The sequence below is a fragment of the Plectropomus leopardus genome, chromosome 12, assembly GCF_008729295.1.
Source record: "Plectropomus leopardus isolate mb chromosome 12, YSFRI_Pleo_2.0, whole genome shotgun sequence".
In the NCBI taxonomy this organism is placed as follows: Eukaryota; Metazoa; Chordata; class Actinopteri; order Perciformes; family Serranidae; genus Plectropomus; species Plectropomus leopardus.
Genome location: NC_056474.1, coordinates 12,731,814 through 12,759,026, shown reverse-complemented (window position 1 = coordinate 12,759,026; position 27,213 = coordinate 12,731,814). Strand labels below are relative to the sequence as shown.

The window sequence follows — 27,213 nt, the reverse complement described above, 5'->3', positions numbered from 1 at the left end:
CAGAGTGACTTCACATTAGGTACGTACTGTAATTCGTCTGCTGCTAATTTGTTAGATATCGCAAAAACTGTTGAATGTGCATTTTCTTAAGATAGCATACAAACCATTGTATGATGATATGTTACTGTGAAGAATATCCCACTGAAACTGAATATTTGAGTGGTGTACTGTTACAAGAGGGATTTAAATCAAATCTTTTGCATTTGGACTGCTTAGAGTTGGCGAGCTTAGAGTTTGGTGCGATACAGAGCCACAGTGAAGTAGACGATTGGCATTGCACACACACCTCCCTTGCCATTAGATCAGGAGAGGGACGAGGGAGAGATGAATAAATTAGGCCATCACATTGTTTGAAAAATGAAAGCAAAAGTTTTGCCCACTGATATCGAGGGGTGTGGACTTGGGTCATATGACTTTGACTTGAGTCAGACTTGAGTCACAAATTTGCTGACTTTCGACTTGCAAAACACTTGCAACTTGACTTGGACTTTAATGCCAGTGACTCATGACTTGGACTTGAGCCTTTTAACTTCAAATACTTAATACTTTCCCCAAAGCCCATATATTAAGAATAATGCACTTAAAAAAATGTGCTACAAATCATTTAATTTCCCTTCATTTGCTGAATCAACCAACACTAACGGTATTCATTCCCAGCAGGTTGCTAATTAATTCCCAAGATTCACCTAGTTTGAACCAATCCGACATCATCCAATCAAGTTGCAGGAAAGAATAATGAATAATCAACGTAATGATACTGAGTGCCAGTTGGAAAAATGATACAGAGATAACTTTGTTTGAAAACAAAAAATATGCAGTGATCAACAAAAAAACAAAAAGTATGCAAAGCGAGCTAGTCAAAAATCAAAGACAAGAAGCAACGCCTTCCAACAAACTGGTGTTAAATGAATAAATAAAAATTTGAAAAAGAATTTATGATTTTTGTTAATTTAATATATTATTATTATGTTGTTAAATTGGCATTACATTGCATTATGTCTTGTTTAGGATGTGAAACTCAAGATTTAGCACCTGGAACTTGACCCAGAACTTGTGGGTCTAAGACTTTTTAGGAGACCTACTTTTGACTTGCAAAACATGACTTTGCTTGTATCCAATCACACATCTCTTCCTATCTTTCTCCATATTGCCCTGTTAGCTACTACAACCCACAAACGGTGAATTGTGGTTTTATATGAAGCGTGTAGCTCACTAGTTGCCCAAAGTCTCATTTGATTGGATGAACTTTGGTGAACGCTCCAGAGTGCGGGATAAGTCATTGAACATTTGAAACAGTGGTTTTACAGAGAGAGAAAAAGCAGGGGCTTTGTTGTAAAAAATACTCTTATACTGATTTTTTGACAGATGTTTGGGATATAGTTATAAATTATTAATTAAGACAGGGACAAAGGATTAAAACTGGGGATTGTGTTTTTCTCACTTTGTCTTTAAGAAAGCTTCAATCACAGTAAATAAACTCTGACATTGTGTATTTTTCTGTATGAATGTAATAAGAAACAGTGCGCATGCCCGCATCTATAAGAGCTACATATGTGTTTGAGAGAGTGTAAGCAGGCACTCACATGGGACTGCCTTTGGAGCATGGCACAGGTTGAGCGTAATGATCGTCTTATCCCCAAAGCTCATTCCTGCTCTCCTTTCATAACCCCCTGTTCCACAACAAAGTGCCATAGGTCTTTCATGTTCTACTCTTGTCTTTTCACACAGAGTGTAAAACAATATAATCATGCATGAAACAACACCTCTGGGAGGGGGAGATCACTTCATTCCCCAAAAAATGTCAAACAAAAAAAGTAGGAAAACATCCCCAGGTTATTTGAGATTGTTTACAGGTACCTGCAACAACCTCTGCTATATAGAGAACACTCGTACCAATGAGAGATAAAAATGTGATAAACAGGAGGCCTTGGCATGAATGAAAAGGCTCCACGTTGGCAGTTTGGTGGAGCGCGAGGCTTGTTAAATAACCTTCTCCATAGTGAAGTTGCGTGGAGGTGGATCAGGACTTGTTTTATTCATGGTTGCAGTGCTCAAATGACCAGCAGATAATGATCACATTCACCTTCCTCCTGGCAGACGCACGCCTCTGTGTTTACAACCTGAATCTCAATATGAAAATCGTTGCCGATCAATGGGCGGCCAAGCCCTGGATACTTCCTCTGGCTACCCGCTAATACATGGTGCTGCTAATCCAAGTTTCAAATAGATGTGGTCTTTTGGTTTCTATCTGCGCTTTAAGGCGAATTAAGAATAATTTCAGTGATTGGACTGAACACTGTAGTTACAGACTCCTCATATTTTAATGATTCAGTTTCAAAAGGTAATAGAAAAAGATCTGGATATGAGAAGTGTGCCATGTGTATGGAGGAGAATCCCCCAAACAAAACAGAGCTGCTTGAAAACACCACCACAGTGAAATAATATAATAAGGTCTGTTTCATTTTTTCAGGTTCTCCAAGGACCGGAGAAAAAGATTGCTAGAAAATGGATTATCTCTCTAACGTTGCGAGTTCATAAGTCCAACTACTAACTTTGTTGAAGGGCAGATACGAGTCTCCCAGAGGACAGAGCTCATATTTAGCCATGAGGCCTCCTCTGTGATTAGGAGGGGAGATGCAGGCATATTGACTCAACTGTGTTTTTGCCTCTGCACTGTATGTAATTACCTCTTCAAAAACGAACATTCCACTAATCCTCTAATTCCAGATATTTTAGTGCTCTGCTGGTCTAATAAGCAAATCAAATCATATCTGCACATCACAAATGAGTTTTGGAAACGGACTGAAATAATTCCTTCTGAGTCTCTCATCCCAGCCGGGATGGAGGGGATAGCCGGAGTGGGGTGAGCGATGTTTAATGTTTGTTAAGCTGTCATGTGTGATTAGCAGTCGCAGTTTTTGCTGGTGGCCCTTTTTTTTTTTTTTTTGCTACGCCGGCCCCGAGGCTCACCTGTAACTCTGTCTGGAAGAAGAACTTCTGTGGGCACTGCGAGCAGTCGTAGATCTTATCCTCCTGGCCGTGTGCGGAGAAGATGTGCTGCTGGAGCTTATTGGCCTGGACGAATACTGCTCATAGACAGGGAGAGGAAAAAAGAGAAGAGAGGAAAAGATTTTTCAAGTGCTGCACATATGAATTGTCACTGTAAGATGCCACAACTCTTTTGCTTCTTATCGTTAACTCTGCTAAATTAGAGTAGAGCCTTGTTGCATGCATTAAGGGAACAAAGGCAACATCATAATTGCATCTGCCAGAATAAAAATTGAAGAAAGACGATGTCAAATGGCAAGGAAAATTACTTAATTACAAACAAATGAATGCACTGTCAACAACAGCAAAAAAACATTGTTATGAGCTATATAATTGAAAAAAAAAACAATGAACAATTTAGATGTTAACAGTGAAGCTAGAGTGGTCATATTCATGGCACTAGCGAATGCATAATGTTTTGGGAATAATGATGCTCTTTATTTAGCACTACTGTGGGGACAACAAGCCAGAAAATAAACAACCACAAAAAATTGGCATGGCTTCAAGTGCAAAACATGGCCTCCATTAGTCTACATCGCTAATTATATTGACAATATAAATATTCATGGTGTTGCACTACTTATTCATGCAGACTTAGACACCACTCGCCATCATATAAACACACAACTCGCTGGCACTTAAAACATATACCATACATTTGTGCTTTAATTAAGCCATAGTCCACGGTGAAAAGCTAAGGGGGAGGCAGTTGTGTGTGTCTTGAGTGTCTTGCATGTGTGTGTCTATGTGTGTGCATGTGTCTGCATTCTCCAAGGAGCACTTCAAACATGCCGTTTGTTATCCCAGACCCTTGTGCTTTAAGGATGGCTGTCTAATCTCAAAGGTCTGGATGCTCTGGAAAAGTTAGCATGTGGGGCCTTCATTTGAATTTCTTACAGCTCAAAATAACTTTTCTTCTAATGCATGCACCGTGGGGCCACAAGGAGAGGGAGGGGAGGGAAAAAAAAGCCACAAAAGGTGAGGTGTCTGTCGGAGATGGCTTTGGGGTCGCTGCAGCCCCGTGGCGGGACTCTGCAACATTAACGTGTCCCAATTTGAGCTCACCTGGGAGAGCGGTTATTAATTATTGAGCTGCGTACACTTGAGACGCACTCGGCTTCATTGAATGTCACACTCCTGACCTGGGAAATAAAAGTTTGGATTCAAAGCAGACACACTGTGGCGATGCTTTCAGACTGCTAATGCCTGGGTGACAGCTGTCTCTGGAACATGGCAGCATGTTAACCAGAAATGAACAAACCTCCGCTAATGAACAAACAACAACTCCATGGTCCATTTCTGAAACTAATGACCACAACAATATGAAGACAAACATAATTGCAGATAGATGGCCGGTTTTACAGTCTGTTACAAAACGCTGCCGCTCAAGGTTAAGGCCTCGGCGATCGCGCACGTTTTGTGCTCCAAAAACGATGACAATTTTCTTTGTGGGGAACACATGCTCTGAAAGACAAAAAGCGCTGATAAACAATAGCCTTTTTCCTTTAGCTGTGTTTTGTCTGCATATACTGTACAGAAGCAGGTCACAGCAGCTGCAGGAAGCCTTCATTATGTCTTTGGCTAGCGGAGGAAAAAGTCAATACAGCAAAAATAAAAATGGATTCAAGACTTGGGGGGCCTTCAAATACTGTAAAATAGGGCCAAACACAACTGAGATGTCAAGTTAGCTGATGCTCGCTGTTTACATGCAGATCTGATCTGATTCCAGTAAGAGACACATTTAATCAGCTATGCATTTATCAGTTTATAGCTCTGCATTCATTCATATGCAAGAGGATAATGACAGCTGATTTAAAGTGCCAGAGCCTAAAATGCACTAATGGCACTTACAAGTCTCCTGCAAGCACAATAAATACTAAATGGACTTTGGACATTTAGGGCAAAGATGTAAATGGAATCTCAACAACTTTTTAGCTAATTCATATAGTTGAGTTTTGACATTTTTACAGGCTTGGGTTATATTTACGATTGGTAAAGATGATTGGGAAACACAGTGTTTGCCAATATAAACAGTGGTAGCCATTTAATTAGCGGTGAAATTTAGATGCTTTCTTTGTCCTCATCATCAAATTAGCATGGAACATGAAATAAGCTGAAATGAGGGGACATTGTATTGGTATTTGGCACATATGAGATATGCCATTTAGAGGAGGAACAGAGGCATGTCTTCCTAGAGGGTTAAAATGAGGACATAGAGAAACGGGAAAGAAATAATCCAAAACCACATCCAAACAGGATCAGTGGCTGGCCATTGTGTCTCTCCCTGCTGAGAATGAGAGAGAATAAGGGAGGGAGGGAGGAAGAGAGAGAGAGAGAGAGAGAGAGAGAGAGAGACAGAACTTTGTGGAGTTTGTTGGCCGTGGAGCCAGAGCAGAGCGGAGCTGAACAGAGCGCTGAGCCGGGTTGGGCGTCAGGGGTGTCAGGGCTGAGGGGGCTGAGGGGCCAAGGTCTCCTCGCTGTGGGGGATATTAAGCCCTCTGATTAGATCTCAGGGGCCGCCCATGGCAGACGTCTCCTTTACTACAGGCCCCAGCTCATCTTTATTTTGGCAGGGTGGTGCTCTCTGCAGGCTGCACTGCACCAATACTAAGCTGTTTGTGCAGGGAGGGAAAAAAAGTTTATCCTTTTTTCCCCCTTTCTCCTTTTCATTTATTTATTCGTCTAGCCTACATGTGTTCGTTTCTGCTTAATCCAAGAGTTCACAATGCAGAGGCTGATCCAAGTGTTCTGAGGCAACACAAACAAGTCGGCTGCGTAAGTTGATTTGGAGCTATAAGCTGATAACTACTAATTTTTTCGAGTTGAAGCTAAGCCTGTGTCGTTGTTTTTCACGATGTAAGATGTCATAATTCTCACATCACGCACCACCAGAACGTGGGCAGCAACTAAACAAAAAGCCAATTAAACTACTGTATTTGTCAGACTCTTGCGGATTTGCATCCTGTAGTTTTTCAAGTTTGTACTTCACGCTGTGACATAAGTAAAAAGAAAAAGCGCACACACGCGCACGTACACACACGTACGACTTTCATCAGGCACACTTTCTTCTGTTTTGTTTGTCTTAAGCACATATTCCCAATCACAATTTCCACACCAGCCCTCACTACTGCTCCTAAGGGTGCAGGCAGACACTTCTAGCTGCAGGCTCCCCCACTTCTGAAACCTGTCAAATCTGTCCTGGGAGAGTCAGCCTCTCTCTCATCATCCAGGGGCTTATGGACCTCTCTCCATTTACCCTCCCTCCCCTACACAGTTCTCTTTTCCTCCTTCTCTTCCCCCCTTTCATCTCATATCCAAACTTGCCAGTTGCAACCTTCTCAGCTTCCTCCAAGTTTTGTCTCCTTTTCTCCTCTATTTTGTCTCCCCTCATGTACCGTCTGTACGACTTACTTTTCACCATTCTTTCCTCCGGTCTATTTTGTGGTGTGGTTTGTCCTCACTCCATTCCCTTCGGTGTGGGTTGAGGATAATCAGGTATGTCAAAGATTGTCAATCACTCCCTGCCTCCCACTGAGTTTTTAGGTCACGGGGGGGTGGATCAAACTAACACATGGGCATCAAGTGGGGATGATCTTTTAAACAAAGCGTAACCTTGTAAATCGAGTGAGCTCAGTGACGCAGCCACTATTAGTGGTACCACCTAGTTTGATCAAAGTTTTGCTTTTATGTTCAGACTCATTATGTCTGTAATAGTAATCCTTTTGAGCTGTAAATAAAGTTTTTGAAATCGTGAATGCAATGACTCATCAACTGCATCTCATCCACAATGACTTAACAAAACTGGCTGAAACAAAACATGAATTCAGAACCTCATTAAGTAGGCTGCTTTATGACCAGTGATGGAAAGCAACTATTACAGCAGAAGTCACAATTTCAAAGTACTTGTACTTGTATAATTCTTGCTACTCTGCTGTATTTCAGAGAAAAATATTGTACTATTTTCTCCTCTACTGTTAGTTACTTTAAATGTTAAGATTAAACATGTACAAAATTGTACACGTTCAATATGTCCTCTGTGGTTCATTCTCATTGCTATCCGCACAAGACAAGTTTTAACTCTGTGTGTGTGTGTGTGTGTGTGTGTGTGTGTGTGTTTTGTTTTGGTGTGTCATGTTCAACATCACGGACAGGCCAGAAAACAGGTTAATAAACAGTAAAAAGCAGCATGGAGGCCAGTGAAAACTGTATGGTAGTTATTATGTTTTATATCTCTCTCACTTGTTTTTTTTTTTTTTTTGCAAACTTGGTGCGGACAGAATTGACTGGAGACAGTATTTTGTGATGGTGCGTCTTGGCAACTCACCAGTAAAGGGGCTACAAACTGCATGCTCACCTGGATGTTTTGTTTCCATCAGTGCCAATCAGAGCTGGAGCTGATGAATATTCATGACTAGTGCAGAGTCATTTGAGCGGGGTGCCCATTCTAACTTTTCCCATTACATTAAAAACCAGATGTTAGCTGGTGTTAGCAGATTTTTTGAGAAGGCAAACAAACAGGCTGTACAAAACACAATATAATGCATAAAGTCCTTTAAACAAGCTAAAACTTAAAAGTACTGCATTACAATGCTTACAGTGTCAACCCCAATCTCCTAGAAATTCTGTTTATATACTACTAATCTGTTCTGCCAGTCCCCATGTGTGGTTAGGTTTACGCAACAAAACCACTGAGGTTAAGGTTAATTAAAGATCATGGTTTTGGATAAATGTGTGTCTCAAATAAACACGTCCTGCTGTGTACTACAAGTCACTGTTGACTTTTTCAACATCTAAGACCAGAAACCCCAGCCTCTAACCATATAATGGGCTGTGCTGTGGGTTCACTAAACATAACCATAAGAAGTTAATTACATGTAAATGGAAAATGTTGTTGGAAAACAAATGAAATACCGTTTCAGTGAAATTTTTTCTGCAAAGTTTAGTATCATCTATGTTTACATTTCCCTCAAACGTATTTTCTTTTGCATAATAGTAACACATAAATTTACATACAAAATACTGTAGAACATGGTGCATAAAGTACTTTAGCTAAAGTTTGTGTTATATTACATATCAATCTCTGCATAAGAATCATAACAATAATTAATACTGAAAAAAATATCCAACCCTTTAAGAAATTTTATTTACATACTACTGATCTGTTTTGCCAGTTTCCATGTGTGGTTAGGTTTACACAACAAAACCACTGAGGTTAGGGTTAATTTAAGATCATGGTTTTGGATAAAGTTGATTAAAATAAACACATCCTGCAATGAACTCAAAGTCATCATTGGCTTTTTCAACTTTTATCTGAGACAAGAAACCTTAACCCCTAACCTCTAACCCCAAACCTTTACCCCGAGCCTGAAATACCATAACTAAGTGCTGTGAATGTGTGGAATGAAATACTGAGTCAGTGACCATTTTTCTGAAGCGTATCAGTATCATTTTTGTTTACAGTTCCTTTAAAACATATTTGCTTTTGCAAAATTGTATTGTACATGTGTCATCATTATTCCAAAAACATGTATTTTCTATGTTGTAAATATGATTTCCAGGAGAGAAATGGCTCTAAAATTAAGGACGATTGTTAAAGAATTGTTTTATTGCTACTTTAACTTTAATAAAAGACCCTAATACTTCCTCCATGACTGTATATATCTGAAAAGTAAAATTTGAAACATAAAGAAAACTAAGCCTGCTAATGCTATACATATTTATCTATCAATAAATTGTCAGTTAGGGTGCAAAAGTAATGTCTTTTCCCGACTTTATGCCAGTCTCAACTTGAAGAAATATATTCAAGGACAGCTGTCAGCTAAACTCTCAGTTCTTCCTTCTCCTCTGAGTGACTTCAGTGTGACTGTCCCCTGCATCCCCAACAGAGGGAGGCCTTTCAGTCCATACATACTCTCCGCAGCCTGCCTTCCCAACCACCATAGGCCTTCGCCCATCTGTCTGTCTGCTCTGCGACCACTGTCCTGAGGGTCTACTCTGTCTCCCCCTCCTCCCTTCTCCCTCCCAGCATCCCTCTCTCTCATGCGCCGTGATCGATATGGACGCGGAGGGAGAGGGGGGACCTGTCTGTCAAAGCCGGCGGTGGAAAATGAAGGCTCAGATGAAGGAGGCATGCTCTGTATATTAAATGCCCAGACCCCTGTGAGTGGTGGAGGGGGGCTCGGGGTGTGGATATATCAATAGGCTTCTGCTAAAAGAGAGATAAGGCCAAAACAGCAATGAGAGAAGTAGAGGGGGGGGGGGGGGGGGGGGGGGGACAGAAAGAGAGATGAGGAAAATGAATAAGGAGCTGAGGTGGATGAAGAGGTAAGAAATGTGAACAAAAAGATATTTGAGCAAAATGTGAGCTAATGATGTTAATTGGTGTAACAAGTGGAGGAGAGATAAATGAGTTTTTGGGGGTGATGGGTGGATGAGGAGGAGGAGGTGGGTGCAGGAAGCGCAAAAGAGGGAAATGAGCTGAGGACCCAAAAAGTGCGAGGAAGAGTAAAGAGCTGAGAAGGGAGAAAGAGTGAAGAGCTGAAGTTAACGACTTTGCAGATTTCATTATAGAGATAGTTAACCCTGTTGACACTGAAGGAGGGCGCTATCCTCTCAGGAGGAGTCCGGTCCTTCCACCTCCACGCACAGAGACAGATGAGATCATTACAGCTATCAGCACCACTGCCATCCACAATTAGCACATCTCCTTTTCTTTCCCCACTACTACACCCCCCCATCTCCCCTCTGCTCACACTGTCTTCCCCCCTGTGCTCTTTCTTTTTTCCCCCTCTCACCTCGTGACACTTCTCTGGCCTTGATTTGGAGGCAATTCGACGAAATAAAAAGCCACAAGCAGCAAACTGTTCTCAGCTTTAGCCATCCTGCATTGTAAAATCTGACAAGTTAAACTTACTTTAAATGATCTTGGAAAGTGATTGCCTTGAAAAAAGAGAATAGTAATCATTAATACTAATTTCTGTACTTAATAGGATATACTTAATAGTTATATTTATTACATTTTTCAAGGCAATCATTTTTCTATTTTTTTTTTATAAGTAAAATCAACTTGTCAGGTTTTACAGTGTGCTTGCATGACCTTTCCCAACTCATTTACAACCTATTTGCCTTTTCACCTTAAAAAAAATTGCAACACCAAAGTGCAAATCTTTGCATATTGAGAATGTAAATGTCTCCAAAATGAACTCTACCCTTTTAATCTCTCTTTCAATCCACTGGATTGCAAATCCATGATATATATACACACACACACACACACACACACACACACACACACACAGAGACACACTCATGCACACAAACAGATGCACATACCTGTAAAGCAGACCGGACACTTGAAGGTTCCTCCCATGCCCTCAAAGCTGTGCTCAATCAGGTGGCATTGAAGCTTCGCCGGTGAGTCGAATGACTGACTACAGAGCTTGCATTCATGGTTCAATCCTTCCTCTGCAGAGAACAAACAACAACAAAAAACACAGGAAATCATAAGGAGGAAAATAAGCAGAGCATGAATGGCAGAGGTCTCACTCTGCCTTGTTTTTTCATTTCTTTTCTTCTTTCACATGAAATTTGAATTCAACAAATTTGTGGCAATGACCCCTCCTGTGATTTTTATAAGACAGGAAATAATATAAAGTGTGATCTGCTCCCATCAGGCATAAATTAGATGACCAGTCGGGGCTCTAATCGCTCAGACGAGGCCTTGCACTTTAAACATGGCGAGCGTCATCTTTTTGATTAACTTGCATGCAAAAATAATTTATTTTTAGCAAATTAAAACTGATTTCGAAGGAATGACGTAAACAGTTGTGCTCTGAAAGGTGAATAAAAAACAAACATAAAGAAAAAATAGTTAAATAGTCTCATTTCAGATGTGCAGAGTGTTATTACTTCTACTGCAAGGACAAAAGAATATTCAAAAATTGTTTCTGAAACCTTCATTTTATGTCTTCAAATAATCTTATCACTTCTTCAGTGTATGTTCACTGACTGTCAAGGCTGCCAAAACAACACGCTCACATGTCAACATTTTTAATACAGTGATACGGCATGTTATTTGAAGGGCACAACAGATTCCTACTTTATCTGCTTGGTATTAGAATTCCCTCCACGTCCATCTAAACATTACACCACCTCAGCTGAGGCCGCTGATAGCTTAAAAAAATGTCGTTCAGACTGTGAACCTGCACACTCATTTGCAGCACACCAATCTGCTGACTCAGGCTTCCAGAGAACTGCCCATCTCCAGTGCGTCAATAAAAGGCCTATACACTCTGCCATGGGGCCAGAATAGTGCTCTATCAAACTCCTGCCAACCCTGACATTAGGCCAGCTACTGGGGGGGGGGGGGGAGTACACTAGGGACTCATCTAGGGTTTATCCCCAGGTCTCTACAGCCCAGTGCCCACCGCATGGGCCCTGGGTACCAGAAGCATGAATACACAATCCACCTGACCAGCTGTGCCCAGCTCGAGCCCTGGAGGATCTAAGTAGAGGGTTAATGGATGAGGCTTTAGGCAAATATGGCAAAAACAGTGCTATTCAATAAAATAGTAGCTTGCAATGGGCAATACACTCCTGCTTTGTGAATTAGTTCACAACCATTGTTATCCATCAGCTTTCCATTTTACTGTGTTTTGTTGTCTTTTTTTTTTTTTTAAACTGAAAGCTCACCTGATACGGGGCCACATAATAAAGGTAATATCTCAGTTTCTGCACCGATTGATTCTGACTAATAGTGACAACTGCAACCCAATGACCCCTGATATTTCCAGGAAGAGAGGGGGGGAATGGAAACATCTCCTGCAGTGCCAAAAGAAACAAAGTATACATATTGAACTTTTTACTGTAACATATTACCACATGTCCTTTTACAACTTTTCTCAATAACATAAACATATGGCATTGCATATTGCATAAGGTGGTGGTGTCTATAATGTTAAAACAAACCATAGGCTACAGCAAATGTGCATCAGCACAAGCTTACAGAGTGCACTTTCCCTCAGCAAAAGGTAAAGGCCGATCAAAGGGACTAAGCTGATGCGTTCTGCAATCATGCATTTGACAGATGAGATATTCTGTAGCCTAAATGTGCGTCTGAGTGTACCAGCAGGCATCAGCAAAAGAGGGGGGAGGGAGGGTGGCACAAGTGCATCCACGCAGCCGTGCAAGAGGATCACTGCCCCCTTTGATCACCATTCAGTTTGCTTGTCTGTGTGAGGGTGTACACTAAGGTCAAGCTTGCTGCAGGGTTCATAGATCTGTTCTTCTGCCATATGTGCAGCCCTCATTTGACCCTAGTGCACAACGCTGTCCCTTCAGAGACCTGGCCTGCTTCATTATGCAGATAACTCTGCACCTGCCTGACTGACCTTGTGTGCGTGCATGTGTGTGTTTGTGTCTGTGAGCAGGTGCATCAAGGGAAAATGGGGAGATGTTTCTACAGTGTGATTCAAATTGGAAGAACAAGGCTGGTATTATTTTATATTTTTCTTTCTGTAAATAAATACCATGTACAGATTAAAACCGACAATGTGTTAGTCCATCTCTACTTCTCAACCCTGACTGTGGAAGATCACTTTTAAAAACAAGTCAAAAATATGTAGTTGAAATTATAAAAAAGACTCAGTAATTCGCTAAAACAGCTGGTAGTTGTTAAACTGTGCATTTGGTGGGAAGTACTTTCCTTGAATTAATACACATTTGGTGTGCAAGCAGGATATTTGGAGCTGACTCAAAATAAACTACAGTGCCCATGTTCGTCATAATGTAGGAACACAGGTGTGGCTCACTGATGTGTTCTAATAGTTTCTGGACAACAATGGAGGTCTATGGCACAGAGTGAGCTACAGTATAGCACTTGTTAGGAGGTTTAAACCTTTGAACTCTGCAGTAGAAATTGTCCTCCAGTTCCTACATTAGTATTTTTGCTTATTGTGATATCATATTTTAGGGCACCTTCAAATGCTTAATATCCCTAAAATCTGTACAAAACAAGCTAAAGAATTCTCAAGGCTAAAAAAATATTGAAGTCAATAAACCACAATAACTGGTTATATTATTGAAATTGTGTCATTTAAAATAGTCACAAAACATTTTTCCATCACATTTTACAAAATAAAAACACAAAACACTTTGATCCGATAGGTTTTTAGATGTTGCAACATAAACAGATCTCTTTCTTGACACTCCATAAGTTATTCAAACTATGAACAATTTTTCATTTTTGAGATATGCTAATTTTTCGGTGCAAATTGCAATAACGTTATAACAGATTCATCACACATTCCTTAGGCACCACAGCACGTTTTCACGTGGCTTTGCACTGCACGAAAAGTAGCACAATGACGTCATGACAGGTACTGAGCTTTCTGCTTAATGCTCTATCTATTATAGTTCTTATTTTAGATCTATATATATACATATGCAAACAGCAATCTCCTGCAGCTATTACATGGTAACATCAGCATAACTACTGCAAAATACTATGTTTGCATGACATGTAAGGCAAGGTAAGGTCATGACATGATAATGACGAAGACAGAAGCCTTAGCTTTCTGCTGCAAAAAGAATAAATGCTCTAACTGTTATGGTTTTAATTTGAGACCAATAAACAGGGAAATGCAAACAACAATCACCCTGTCTCCTAGCAGTCTGTTTTTAAAGGGTTAATTCTGTGTTGGTGTTTTAATGGGATTTGCTGACCATATAAAAATGTTGATTTGGAATATATATAATATAAGATGGCTAGACTGAAAGAGTGCTACGTAGATACAGACAGATGGAAAGAGACAAGAGGTTGAGAGAGCACTTGATGTTTTACTGTGAGTCTGTTATGAGTAAATCGTGCTCTGTCAGCCCCTGAAATGCAGCCTGTGTAGGGCTGGGTTTGTGTTCAGCAGTGTTACAGGGGTTGAATCAAGCTGGCAGCCTGTTTCTTAGTGAGAGCCAAGGGAGGAAGTCAGCTCGATCGCCCCTATAGCTGCCTCATTGCGCTGAGGTCACTTCCTGTCGCTCCCTTAGCCCTTCTCCAGGGCTGCCCAATCAGCATGGCCCTGCGTGGGCCCCCACCCCTCGCTCTGCACAGAGCAGACTCTGGATATAGTTACAGGGCCACGGGGGACTGTCAGCCCTCTCTCTCTATCCTCGTCTCTGTCTCTCTCCCTCCTCCGACTCTCTGTTTCCGAGTCTCCCGAGTGTTCTCCGCTGCCACCACCCTGTCCCTCTGCACTCCTAAGAAAATCCTTTAGATGAGAACTGCTCCTGTGCCTGCTCCCTCTAAGCATCCCTGACACCAGCAAAGTAAGCCCATCTGCATATCCACAGGGCCTCGCGTTCCTGTGGCTCATGGTTTATGTATTTCACAGCTCCTTAAAACACAAACGCCTAATATCTCTCCCATGTGGAGGACAGGAGAGGGAGAGGGAGAGAGGAAAAAACTACTCTCAAAAAGAATGGTCTTTATTTCTCTGCGCTGTTTACTTTTTTATCCGGGCTGAAGTTCATGTGCTGTTGAAGGTTGTTTGGGACACTGGGGCTTGCAGGTCTGGCTTGCATAGTTTAGTGAACTCTTTATGTAACACCCAAGCAGCTGCGGCATATTGAATTCTGTACGTTTAAGGCAACAGTAAAGATGTTCGTGAATTTGATAGAGACATCTTTAGTGTAAATGCACAGCCATCAGTGAGTAAAAGACTAAAAGTAACTAAAGACAGTCTAACTTTCTGATGATAGTGTGTAGTTAAGTATAACGCAGGGCAGTGCTTAATTAAAAACTCTCCCTCAGCTTATTCCATTCCAACATCACTACTCCCCCCACCACCACCACTGCCCCTTACTCTATTTAAATGATTCTGCTGAGGAGCAGTTTGAATTGGAGGGGAATTCGGGATCACTTTTAGCATTTGGCTTTGGAAGAGAAAAATCTGATACTTAGATTTACACTCCTCTCTGGGGCATAGTGAACGGTTCTCTGAAGCTCACTCTTAGAGGGACCCATGCTGCTTGTGTCGCCAAAGCGGCACACTCTAACAAATGATATTAAGGACATCAATCAAGAGACTTCTTTGCTGAAAGTAATGAGTAAACAAGTGGGGAGAACAAATTAAGAATATTTAGTGGGCGGGAATAGGTTGTTTTGGAAAGGCCGGACACAGAACTAAGCAAAGTTGGTACAGGTCATGCAATACCGTGTCTCTAAACTGCCAAACGTCGCCATTAAGGCTGAAATACCTGCTCGGAGCAGTTTTGTTTATGAGGAATTTCACCTTTAGCAAGAGTTTGCTTTCCATTCTACCATCTGTTTTGCAATATTCAGCCTGATGTTGGAGTTGTATGTTAATAAACCAAGAAGATTTGGTTTTCAGCGGACTCACTGCTGTATATACAACCCACTGCGGGATTGTGGATGGTAGCAGAGTAGACAGCTTCAGGCCTGTAAACAGTAGGTGGGTTTACTTCTCTCTTCTCTCCGCGGGAACTATCCATTAACAGATAATGGGGGGAAAATCAGAGTGATTAAGGCCCAGGGAATTATGGGTGAATACAAATTGACTCCACCTCCGTGTGGTGTGCTCTCTTGAGGTGGAAGCACTGCTCATAAGGAACAAACTCATTTCAGAAGTACTACAAGGCCCATTAAGGCCTGGAGAATGCTGCAGACGGGGGTAGGAAGGTGGTAGGTGGGAGCGCAAAGGGATGGACTCCCCCTGGACCAAAGCTGATTGGAGAACCGGCGCCTGGGGGGAACATTACTAATATCTATTTCCTGCCTCTGCAGTTTGTGAAGGACAGAGTGAATCAAGTGCAAAATGTCAAAATTAAAGTACAAGATTTAATCATGGCACCTTGAAAATTCACCCCATTCTATCAAAGAGTTAATGTATTACACGAACAGTGATGGAAATGTGGTCGAGTGCTAGCTAATAAAATCAAAGAGATTGGAAAACTACCGCAGCATGAAAGGGGAGGCTTTATTCCAGTTTGCCTGTGGGGAAGTGGGCATGTAAAAGACTCGTTCTGTGTCTGCAAAGAGAAAAGTGAAAGATATAGCGAGGTACCAAAGCCCTCATGTCAGGGTCCAAAGTTCGGTGCATGCCTGATGCTGTTTTCCAACCTCCGGCGGGAGAAGGAGGGGTGAGGTGTTGGCTGTGACATGTCAGTGGTGGTGGTGACGCCCTCGCACAGCACGAGCAAAGGATTCTGGGGGAACACGTCTCTGGGAGAATGTCAGCTCTGATGCATGGCAGCTCGTTGGAGGTGCTAATCAGAGCAGGGCTAGGCTCCTGCTAGGATCAGCCACTCTGCGCCTACATTAACCGCCTCACAGCTCCCCTGGCTACCGGGCCAGAGGTAGAAAACACCAAACTGACAGGTTTTTGTGTCGAGATAAACATGCGTAACGCTTGAATGGATGTTACAAAAGGTTTAGCAGACTAGAACACCTTTTGGAGTTCACGAAAACATGGGGGACAAAAACATAAGGACGCTTCTTTTTCTCCCCAACATAAACGCACTGAGCAGACATTTCCACTCCAGTTATTTGCCAAGAGCCCCTGTGCATGTGTTACTCAGATTTTTTACTCTGTGGCAGCAAATAAAGAAGGCCAAAAGTAATTGTCAAAGCATTTAAATTAGATACGTAAGAGAAAAAAAGGCACAGCTTTACACTTCATTATTATTATTATTATTAGGTGTTAAATCACTTTATGCCAGAAAACCTGGATAAATGATAGGTTCAGAGAAAATAAAGGCATACGCCACTTTCTTCACAGAGGTTTTTGAAGAACATGCTGTGCTTTGTGTTTCTCTATGCACAGCTTACATGAAGTGTTTATAAGCTTTTATGACTCAGCTATAGCTGCAAACTGTGGTGTAATTTCAAAGAGGAAATTACATTTTATCTTTCATATAACATTTAGAGATTGTATGTTGGCATTGTTCTTTCTACAAGAATTTTTTTATTCTAAGTAAACATGCAGTGTCGCTACAATTGCTGTAAAATAGCAAGAAAAACACACAAGTGACACAAGATGTCAAGATATGTACTGTATGAAATTTCAGACAGCCTTAGCCAAAATGTTTCATTTATGTATGTATTTTTAGATTTGCAACTGCACTGAATGCAAAATATCACCCTCGAGCTTGCTAAAGGGAAACTCGCTGGTAAAACCAGATGAAGCTGGTGTTTCAGCAGGACTCGGTGCTGCTTTGAAGGATACTCTGCCATTTTGTGTTTTGCCTGGACCGCATTATCAGCTATTCTTACAGCTGAAACCCACAATGGCGAAAACTCGGTCAAATGAACAGTGTGTAGGTCACAGAGGCAGAAGAAAAAGCAAAAAAAGAGAAGGGAGAAATCCACAACAACAAAGGCGAGAGCCGAATACTTGTTAACGAATGATGTGTAGGCGCTGCAGCTGCAGGCAGGTATGGAGGTCCGTTGGGGACAAACAGTGCAGGCTGCTGAGATGGATTGCATGGGAGCGCCGGACCCCCTGCAGCCACACAAACACCATTCTGCGCTGAAATGCTCTAATTTACTCTATACATGCCTATTCTAAACTGCTGGGCTTTTTTCTTGTTAGAAGGAAATAAAGGTCAAGTGACTACGCCCTGACTTTCCAAGACTCTTGTGCTCAATGAAAGTTGCTGTGCAAAGTGAGAAAAAAATAATTAAAAACAAGCAAAGAAAAAGTAAAATGGGCAAAGAAAAACTTTCTGGCAAGCGAAGAGGAGAGAAGAAGTGAAGTGTGAATCTAACCAGAATCTCTTTCAGGTCTCAAAAGAGTGAGTGGCCTGAATGTAAAAAGTTAATTATGGGCACATGCCCGGCTTTTTTCGCTAGCCTCACTGTGGCATTGTCAGGCTGAGGTATGTGGCTCTATGGGGTCTGTGGTCCACACAAAGGAGCAGGGAAAGAGAGCGTTGCGGAGAGGCCCCTTGGCTGGGCTCACGGCATGGAACACTGTACAATTAGCCAGCCCCTGCGTTCTGCCGGCTTATAATTATCAGTGCTTGCCTTAATTGACTCCCTTAGCCTGCTGCAGAGGGACCCCCCCCCTCCCCCCCCCCCCCCTGCTCGACGCAGGCCGCCGAGTGCCACGCCGGGCTCTCCAAAGTCATTTAGAAAAGCGCTCATATTTTCGACACAAAAAAGGGGGAACATTTGGTGAGAGAGAATTCATCATCAGGTGTCTAGAGGTTTTCCTTAATAGAAAAGCTGAGTCCCACTGAGTGCGCTCCGTGTAGCGGCCAGCCACGCATGCTCAGGACCAGCAAGCCGCCATTCGCAGCGGGCCACGACACATTAGCATAATTTTATATAACACAGGCACCCGCGCTGGAAATTTAATACATCTCAGCAAATACGAGACAGGCGTTTTGCATAATTTTTTTCTCATTCTCCACCTAGCTTCCCCTCTCCCTTCTATCTATCTGTCCTCGCTCCATGTCTCTCTCCTGTCTCGTCTTCGTCTTGCCTTGCTCCCTCTCTCTCTCTCTCGTGCTGCCACTCTCCTTTGCCCCCACCCCCCCCTACACAACCACCCCTCTCTCCTCGCCCCATGGTGCTGCTCTCACTAGGAGAGGGGAAGTTCATTACCTCAGCTAAATCAGAATTAGTCCCTTCATTTTGACGGGGCGAACTTCATTAGAAAGGCCCTTCCTTAATCCAGCAGGGAGAACTGATGAATCTACATGGGGGCAATAATTTGCTTCACACAGCACATTCAGCTACTTCCTCCACACTGTTTCCCCCTTCCTTTTCTCCGTCTATCTGGCTTTATGTACTTATGGTTACATTTTTATTAGATCTACAGCACAAAAAAACCTGAGAAAGGGAAACACCTGCATATAATTAACTAATGGCAGCGGAGAGGGTGTAAAGAATGAGTTATGCTGTTTGGAATGTCCCGTCTCCCCAACAGGCTTCGGGGCCTCTGGAGCAGCCATGGCTGACTTGGCCGGCACTCAAACACAGGCTGAGTGAGCACGGCCGACAGCAGAGGTAACTATTCAAGATGATTTTACAATGCCACGATTATGTTCCTAGTGTTTTAGGATGCACAAATTGTTCCTGTGCATGTTGGTAGAATTAAAAAACAGGATAAATTATTTGCCGCTATGAAAGTTTGCTTCACCTTTTTGTTTTCTTTTTATAAAAACTGGCACAACACACGTTTTTTCTGCAAGGATCTCTAAAGTGTGCTTCAGCAGTTGTCCAGATCCTTACAACAAACTAGAGAGCGAAGAGATGTGAATCAGGACAGACAGCCCCTGACTGCCATACCACAGCGCCTGGTGTCAAACAGATGTGCAGCTTGGCAGCTACGCTCCCCAGAAAACAGAGAGCCCACAGATTCCAGGGTGGCGTTGAGTCGTGCTGCCCCCCCTCCCAACGCTCCCCCAACAGTCCTAACTACCCCACACTGTGCCCCTGCAGTCTCCCTCCCTCATCACCTCCACACAGGGGTCCCCTGACTGGTAATCTCGTCCCTCGAATGTGAAATCTCCGACAGCGATGCCCCGCGCTTTTACCCCCTGCCTCCGTGGCTGATGGGTAAATTGGAATGGCGCACCCTGCTGGCGCCGGGAGCTCCGAACAGACAGCAGTACGCGCATGCTGAGGCACCCCTCGCACGCTCTGTCTAATATAGTGGACATGCACACTCTCTCCAAGCTGCAATATCCATGCACAGACACACGTCTACGCACGGATGTACACACGGGAACAAACAGTCGCATGTTCACTATAAGCTTCAGGTAAATCGCAGCCTCGCAAACACATATGGATGCAAGGTAAGTGTTCCATGCATGATCTGTTCGCCCTCATCTGCATAAAGATTGAATATAGGATAAATAAACAGATACTAGGAACTGAGTCAATATATGTTCAAATTTAAATGTGCACTGTCTGGAATGGCTCTGCGGGTCCTTTTGCAGAAACCGCACCTGACTATTGTTGCCATAGTTTCTATTGTGTTCACAAAATAAGACTAAACACAGAAAACATGTGTAAACCACTGAGGAAAAAAGCAGCAGACATATAATAAGCAACTTGTTTTTGAATACTCTAAAACTAATAAATCCAATTAATATAGAGGCTATCTTTTTTTTTTTTTTTTTTTTTAATGTGGCCTCAGGCATCAGGGTAGGATTTCCCAGTGGGCTGGTTTAGCTGTCCAAGGCTTCCGCTCCATCTATCTGTCTATTTTTCCTCCTCAGTCGATGCTCTGAAGCATGCGTGAACGGTTGAGTCCACCCTCAAATCGCAGGGACGTCCTGAAATAGTCAATGGGACCTGAAGGGGCTAAAGATCACTGCAGAAGAAGCCACAGAGGCCTTCCTGTCAAAGGCAGTGCTTTCAGGGGGCCAGGGGTGAGGGGGAGCCAGAGGGAGAGAGCCGGAGACATGACACACATTTCATTACACTTAAACCAACTGTGGGTTCAACTTCGAGCCCTGGATTTCCAATGGCGTCTCCAAGGATGGAGTAAGTGGAGGTATAAGAGAATGGTTTTTACAAAGAACACAATGGGTAGGTGGACAAAGGCAGGCAGCTGGACTAATTGCTTGGGGGCTTGTAGGAATATTTTTCTAAGTACTTCTGTTTAAAGCTCAATTTAGTGGCGTGCGTCACTCTGGTGAACATTAAATGTAAATCTCTTCACTCCAGCTGCAATTAGAAAGGATATTATGATTAAGAGTTACATTTCACAGCGTTTGCATATATTTGTAATTTATCTTTCAATAACTAAATATGTTTTGCTTTAATTACAGATACTGTAATACATGGCTCAGCCAATTTCATAAAATCACCAGCTTTTGTTATTCATCTTAAAGTGATAGTTTGGATTGTTGTAGGTGGGGCTGTATAAGGTATTTGTCTATAAACAGTGTTTTACATTCAGTAGATGTCAGTCGACACGCTCCTGGTTTTTAAAAACAGGAGCTCGCTGAACACTGGAGCTGCTGATCTTCTACTACTTCGATCAGTTAGCCAGTTTGTGTTATTGTGGGACTTTGGTGAATCCGAACTAAAAGTTTAAAATGCCAAAGTTACACAATAAAACAAACTAACTGATTAAGGTAGCAGGTGACCAGCAGCTCCTGTGCTCACTGATGTAAAATTATTATTTTTCTCAATGGAGTTGAAGAGAGCAATATATCAGCATCATTTTCCAGCTGGAAATCACTGCCTGACATTAAGAAACAGCAGTGATTTTTTTCAAATATAGCATACACTTAAACTAATTATTTTAGGTGGCTAAAATACATTTTGTGTCTGACCCTTCCACAGCAGTAGATTGCTTGTCGGACTCCAACCTGCATCTCCAAACTGGGGACGTGCTAAGTGGCATCTACTGTTTGTAATATACTGTCTATGGGTATGTACCCCACTTCAGAAAATCTGCACTATCCCTTTAAGGTGACCATTGGACGAATTTCCTCTCCTCTGTGTTCACTGTTTCATTTCTGCTCATAAACACGTGAGATGGGCCTTAGACGAGAGCCGAGAAAACAGTACTTATCCCAGACATGCCCAGAGTGGTCTTTTCAGCGAGGACTCTCTTGTTCTTGTAGAGAGACTACTTGTCCATTAAGACTGTCAGAGGATGCTCTCAGAAACGAGAGGCAGTATCTCTGGAGAGGTCTGCAGGGAGCATGCCCAGACGGGGGCTGGGGTTAAAGAAGAGTGAGCTGGATGGGCGCAGCGCGGTGGGCAATTCTGCACAGGGTTAAGGAAATCAGCGCAAAGTTTCCTGGTTTTTCCCAGCTATGGTGTAAATTCTCTCTCAGCAACATACTGTAACACTTCCCATCATCTTTGCTACATTATGGAAAATATAATTTGCAGTCTAACCTACTTTGCTTTACAAAGAAATGTCTATTTAAAATTCCTTGGAGTATTATCAAAAGGGCTATAGAATTACAAAACGCTATTATTATTGCTCGCTTGGGGGGAGCCCTCGCTCATTAAGCTTCTAAGATGTCGTGGGTTTTGATTATTCTATCAGCTTCATTCTCTTATTATAGTGACAAACTCCTGCTATTTTGTTGCCAATCTCCTTCCAGCTGTCATATCCTTTGAAAGATCAACAAAAACCTTCAAACACACTTGTGATATGTCTTCAAATTCACCAGACATCGCTTGATTCCCCCATTGAATTTGTAGGATTAACTTGAGGAAGAAACGTCTCATATTTCTTAACTGGTTGCTACGTCTGACATCAGAGTGTATGAGATTCTAGCATACTGGTATTGTCCAGGGGAGGGAACCCTCACTCTAACCGTCAGCGCTCCTCCAAGTGGGACAGAGATGATTAAAACACACCATGGCTGTGACTGACAGACTCCCCACCGCTTCTAGAAGATGACATGTCTCCAAGTCACACAGAAAAGCAACTCCTCTAATTTTAACTCTGACTACAACACCGACCCCCTCTGTCAAAAACCACGAAAAAAAACCAGCCATGCTGAGATTCTTAACCACAATAAAAGTGATAACAACTAAACAGAGAAATAAGTTTAAAAACAACAATAGGGAGGGTGGAGACAAAAGGGGTGAGAAGGCACCATTTCCCTCAGGTGCACACAAACAGCAGGAACCTGTGAGCTTGTGACAACACCTTCAAACATTTCTGTTACTTTCACAGAAATATCTGATGCTGATGCTCCAATGTGATGCTTCCGCAGCAGTCTTGTCCCAGCGCACATTCGACTTGGCAAGCTCTTGGTTACCAAAAAGAAAAAACACCCTCCTAACGGACTGTGTTTGACATTTGTCATGACAGGAATACAGTGAGAGGGAAAAGAGAAAAGAGGAGTGAGAGGTGGGAGGGGAAGAGGAAGAACGGAGGAGTGGCAGAGGGGTGATCGATGTGTGAAATTGTACGTGTGAAAAAAAATAATTCGCCATTCTTTGGGTTTGTTGCAATTTTCATTTTTCAAAGATAGGGAGGACGGAGGGGGGGTTTCCTGTTATTGTCACGTTGTGTAGAGAGCTCAGGGTCGCGTACTAAATGATTCACAGAAAACGGAATCTTTTACATTGGCGTCAGCAATTCAGCCAGGCGCCCTTGTGGGGGAATTCTTTTTGTGTGTTTTTATTGAAGTCTGCACTGAGCGCGCCCAAAAGCTCTGACAGGGGGCCCCCGAGGGCGCTTGTCTTCACCTCCAAATCATAAGATGGAGAGACGAAGCTCCCTCTGTGCTCTCAATTATACCCCTCAACACCCCCCCCTCTCGCACACAGACTCGCAAACCTGCCCTCCCCACCCAAAAAAATAAAACAGAGGCAGAGAAGAAAAGCCTTCAGTAATACAGTCCCAGCGGACGGCTCCACGATCGCTCTGCGCTGCTGGAACAGCTGACAGGCTCGATGCGGCGGGTCCATTCCCTGCGGTCTGTCAGAGTTGGTGCTACAGCATGACGGTTAGTACTTCTCCGGGGATGCGCCTCCTTTGCTCGCTCCTACGTGCCCCTCACATGACAGGCCCCTGCTCTGACCCATGGAAGCACCGTGGCTTTGCCCCAATTACTGCTGCGGGTAGGTGTAACTCTGGGTTATGTGCCCCCTCGTGTCTCTTCACCTCGCCCATCCTCCCCGGTGGATGGGAGACCCATCTGAGGCTCCTGGCACATTCAGAGGAGGTTGGGAGGTGGGGGGGGGGAGGAGGTGTGGGTGTTGCAAGAGGGTTGGTGTAATTCGATCAGAGGGCACAGCTGCATAAACAGGGGTATCGAGGAATTTCTGTCTGCTTGATGGAATTGACTTTGCATGAATGGCCCCTCTTTTCCCCCCAAAATGGGCCATTTTCCACATGTCTCAATGAATATGACAACAGCTCCAGCAATATGAGCGTAATACTGGAACTGCAACACCAGCTAGGGGTAGCTTGAGTCTTTTCTCGAGCTGTGAAATTCTCCCTCTCTGGCTGTCTTTGCTAAAGACCTCATCCAAGTCCTGCTGCCTGACCTGTCAAAAGCAGCCCCATCCTCTCTAAAATGCCCAAACAAAATAAACCAACAACCGCTGGCAGGGTCAGAGGGCAGCTGCTCTGGGTGCCTGGACTCTGGCGGGCCCTCTGATTGGTGGAAAGGGCAGTGAGTAAAAGGGAATCTTTTCAAAGTGAAATCTCCAGCTGATGGCTTAGAGCTCCACACCCCACAGTTTGTTTCTCTTGCTGCTGTCAGGAGTTTTGCCCGAGCCATTTGGAAGGATTAGAAAAAGTGGGGGAAGAAAAAACTCGACTGGGCAGATCGTGTGTACTGTAGGGTCTGAGTGATGGCTCCAGGACCCCTCGGAGAGTGATAAACCTTTGACCTTGACAGCCCCCTGTGGTGACCCCTGACCTCTGGCTTTGTGCCACGGACTCGGTGAGACAGGTGCAGGCAGGAGAGTGACCACACCTCCACTGTCCAGGCAAAAATCTCCCTCATCTGACCTGCCTGTCCTCATGGTCTGGACTCGCAAACTATGTTGGAAAAAAATGTATCACCGAGTGGAGGAACAAGAGCTGATATTGCTGAGTAAATCAGTATTTGCATGAGACGCTTGAAATATTAGATTGTGTCAAAAATGCTGTATAGCAGAATGTAGTCATACAGCATATACGAAACAAATACTGCAAATACCAATACATTAAAGACAAACTTCAGTGTTTCTCAGCCCATATTTTTGTATCTAGGTAACAAATGGCAACAACAGTTTTTGAAACTGGTCCAGTATTGGGCAACAGGGCTGCAGACGGCAGCAGTGAAATGAAAAGACCAAAATTAAGAGGTAGGCTTAGTTGCTTAAGTCTGTACCACTTAAAGTCTCACAATCACGTTTTTAGGTTTTTTGAGAGTATTTACTATCTTATAGTATGGTTAATTTATTATGTGGTTTGTGCAATATTTTAATAGTTTAATGTTATTTTTGTGCCCAAGTCAAGCGATACAACACTGTCCACTGTGGTAATGTACTGTTATGTACTGAGTGGCTTGCAGCTGTGTTTTGCACTTTTATACCCAAATGACAAATTTCCTTTGGGACAAGCCTGTTTCTCATTTGTTCATTAAAAGTGGTCATTTTTGCCACTGACAGGCTCACATTGTTTTAATGTACGTGTTCGAAAGCATTATGGAAAAAATCCCTACAGATAGATCTTTTAAGATCCTTTTTGTTTGACGAGAAACAGTCACAAAGTTGCCATTGCCAAACCCACCAGACTTCATTTAAACGATCAGTAATTACAATCAAAGAAACACAATAATACTAAAATTGTATTAATTGGTCTTTCTACTATTCCAACAATCACCAACTCTGCTTTGGTTAAAATAATTCCTTAATTCACCCAGTTAAATGTGAAACATGCTGCTCTTTATAAATTAAATTTACTATTTATTTGAACAGAATTTGGTGGGTTTGGCAAAAGTAATTTTGGGCTTTTTCTGGTTAAACAAAAAGGATTGTACTGTTTCACAGAAAGGTCTATCTCTGTAGGGATCCTTTCCATAATCTTGCACCTTTGTTTTTTTTCACCACCTAATTTTTTTTCTCCCCCATGTGCTTTTGGGGGCTCCGTAGTTTTGGGGCTGCCAGCTGCTGTTCTCTCACTCAGTACTGGACCAATTAAAAAAAATGTTGTCTCCATTAGTCACTTATCAAAAGCTTTGGAAAGTAGGGTCAAGGTTGAAAAATACCTAAGTTAACCTTTCATAAACATTACAGCTAAAAGGGAAATGGAGGGACAGGAACAAAAATCAGGCACTGGCTCTAAATGGAAGCTAAGGTTTACAAATGGATTCACTTCCATTTTAGAAAGGCACTTTGTAAAATGATACACAACATTATGTCAGAAATAAAAGTGTGAATATTATCAAATTTGAGGTGTGCAGTGAGCGGAGGCACAGTGACACGTCACGCGGCCTCGTTCTCTGCTCCGCAGCGGGCACTAGCTCCAAGGTCGCGCCAGTCCGCGCCAGCCTTTCTGCAGATCCATTTCCTCTCCCTAGGCACTTCCCTCATGTTGTTGGCCCAGTGATTCAGTGCCTTGCATTAAGAGCAATTCACCTGCCTCCGGCGTCCCAGCGGCACAGGTCCCCTGGGGAAACCAGGTGGAGCATAAAAAAGTTCCACATATGGTAAAGTCAAGCTGCTCGGAGGCTGCCGAGTGTCTGCTGTGGGGATAGAGGCTCCTAAAAGGCCCAGCTGGTACTTGGAAAAGGGCTTCTGCATTACTACACCTCAGTGTCTGTTTGGGCTCCCCTTTGGAAAGTGTTGGCCGGCGCACATGACCAGCCATTTTAGATTTCTCCCTCTACCCTGCCTCATCCCTCGCTCCCTCCCGCCTTCCAACTGGTTCTGTATCCAATTGAACATTTGGTCCTCCACTGCTGGTTAATCAAATTCCTCCATCTGGCCCCCCTATCCCTGTGGAACACAAAAGGTGCAGCCTGAGCCCGGGTCCAAGTGCATATTGGGAGGGAGGAGGGGGATGGAGACAGGGACTGCCTACCTAACTTACACAGCCCAGTCAACTAGATCAGGTAGAGAGCACGAGGCCAGGCCTGATCGTTTTGGGCAAACAGGAACAGCTTGGGACTAAGTATCAGAGCCCTGCTGTTCATATAGAGCTCAGGGACGGCAGTGGGTTCATATGACAGTAGGAGGGTTTTATGAGCTAATACCTCCACATACACTGTAGAATACAGAATAGAGTGGAGCGTAAGTACTACTGGCTACAGCAGAAGGGAAGCACTGCCCTGACACTGTCATGTTATTGAGTCTCCGTGGCAGTAGAGGGCACTGCTCTTGGAAAGCACACTGCCCAGGAACAAAGACAAAAGAGAGGGGGAAAAAAGGGAATAAAGACATTTATGTTAAAATCTGATTGTTGTCTTCCTACACTGCTTCCTTGAGTTCAAAGTGTGTCAGTAACTAAGCATGTCTAAGCCTGTGCTCTGATCAAAAAGAGCTATCTCAAGATATCACACAAAGCCAGCAGTGATCTTTTAATCCCCCAGAGAGGCTGCGTAGCCTTCACAAAATATCTCCTTAACTACATATTTATTAGAAGAGACCTTTCAAAAAGCAGTCCTGCCGCACAAAGTTAAACAGGTTTTTTAAAGAGCAGTCACATTGGCAAAATGCTTCTCTCA

General features: G+C 43.0%; 1 protein-coding gene across 5 annotated transcripts in view; it reads right to left on the bottom strand.

Annotated features, from left to right (window-relative positions):
• The window catches only part of LOC121951040 (zinc finger protein 521-like), a 106,851-nt gene that overhangs the window by 11,955 nt on the left and 67,683 nt on the right, over positions 1–27,213 (bottom strand). For all 5 annotated transcript variants that reach the window (XM_042497218.1, XM_042497219.1, XM_042497215.1 and 2 more), the window contains exons 6-7: positions 10,381–10,512; positions 2,971–3,086 (exon numbers count right to left, since the gene is read on the bottom strand). In XM_042497218.1, the coding sequence (XP_042353152.1) occupies positions 2,971–3,086; positions 10,381–10,512 (248 nt within the window). The remainder of the gene's footprint in view (positions 1–2,970; positions 3,087–10,380; positions 10,513–27,213) is intronic.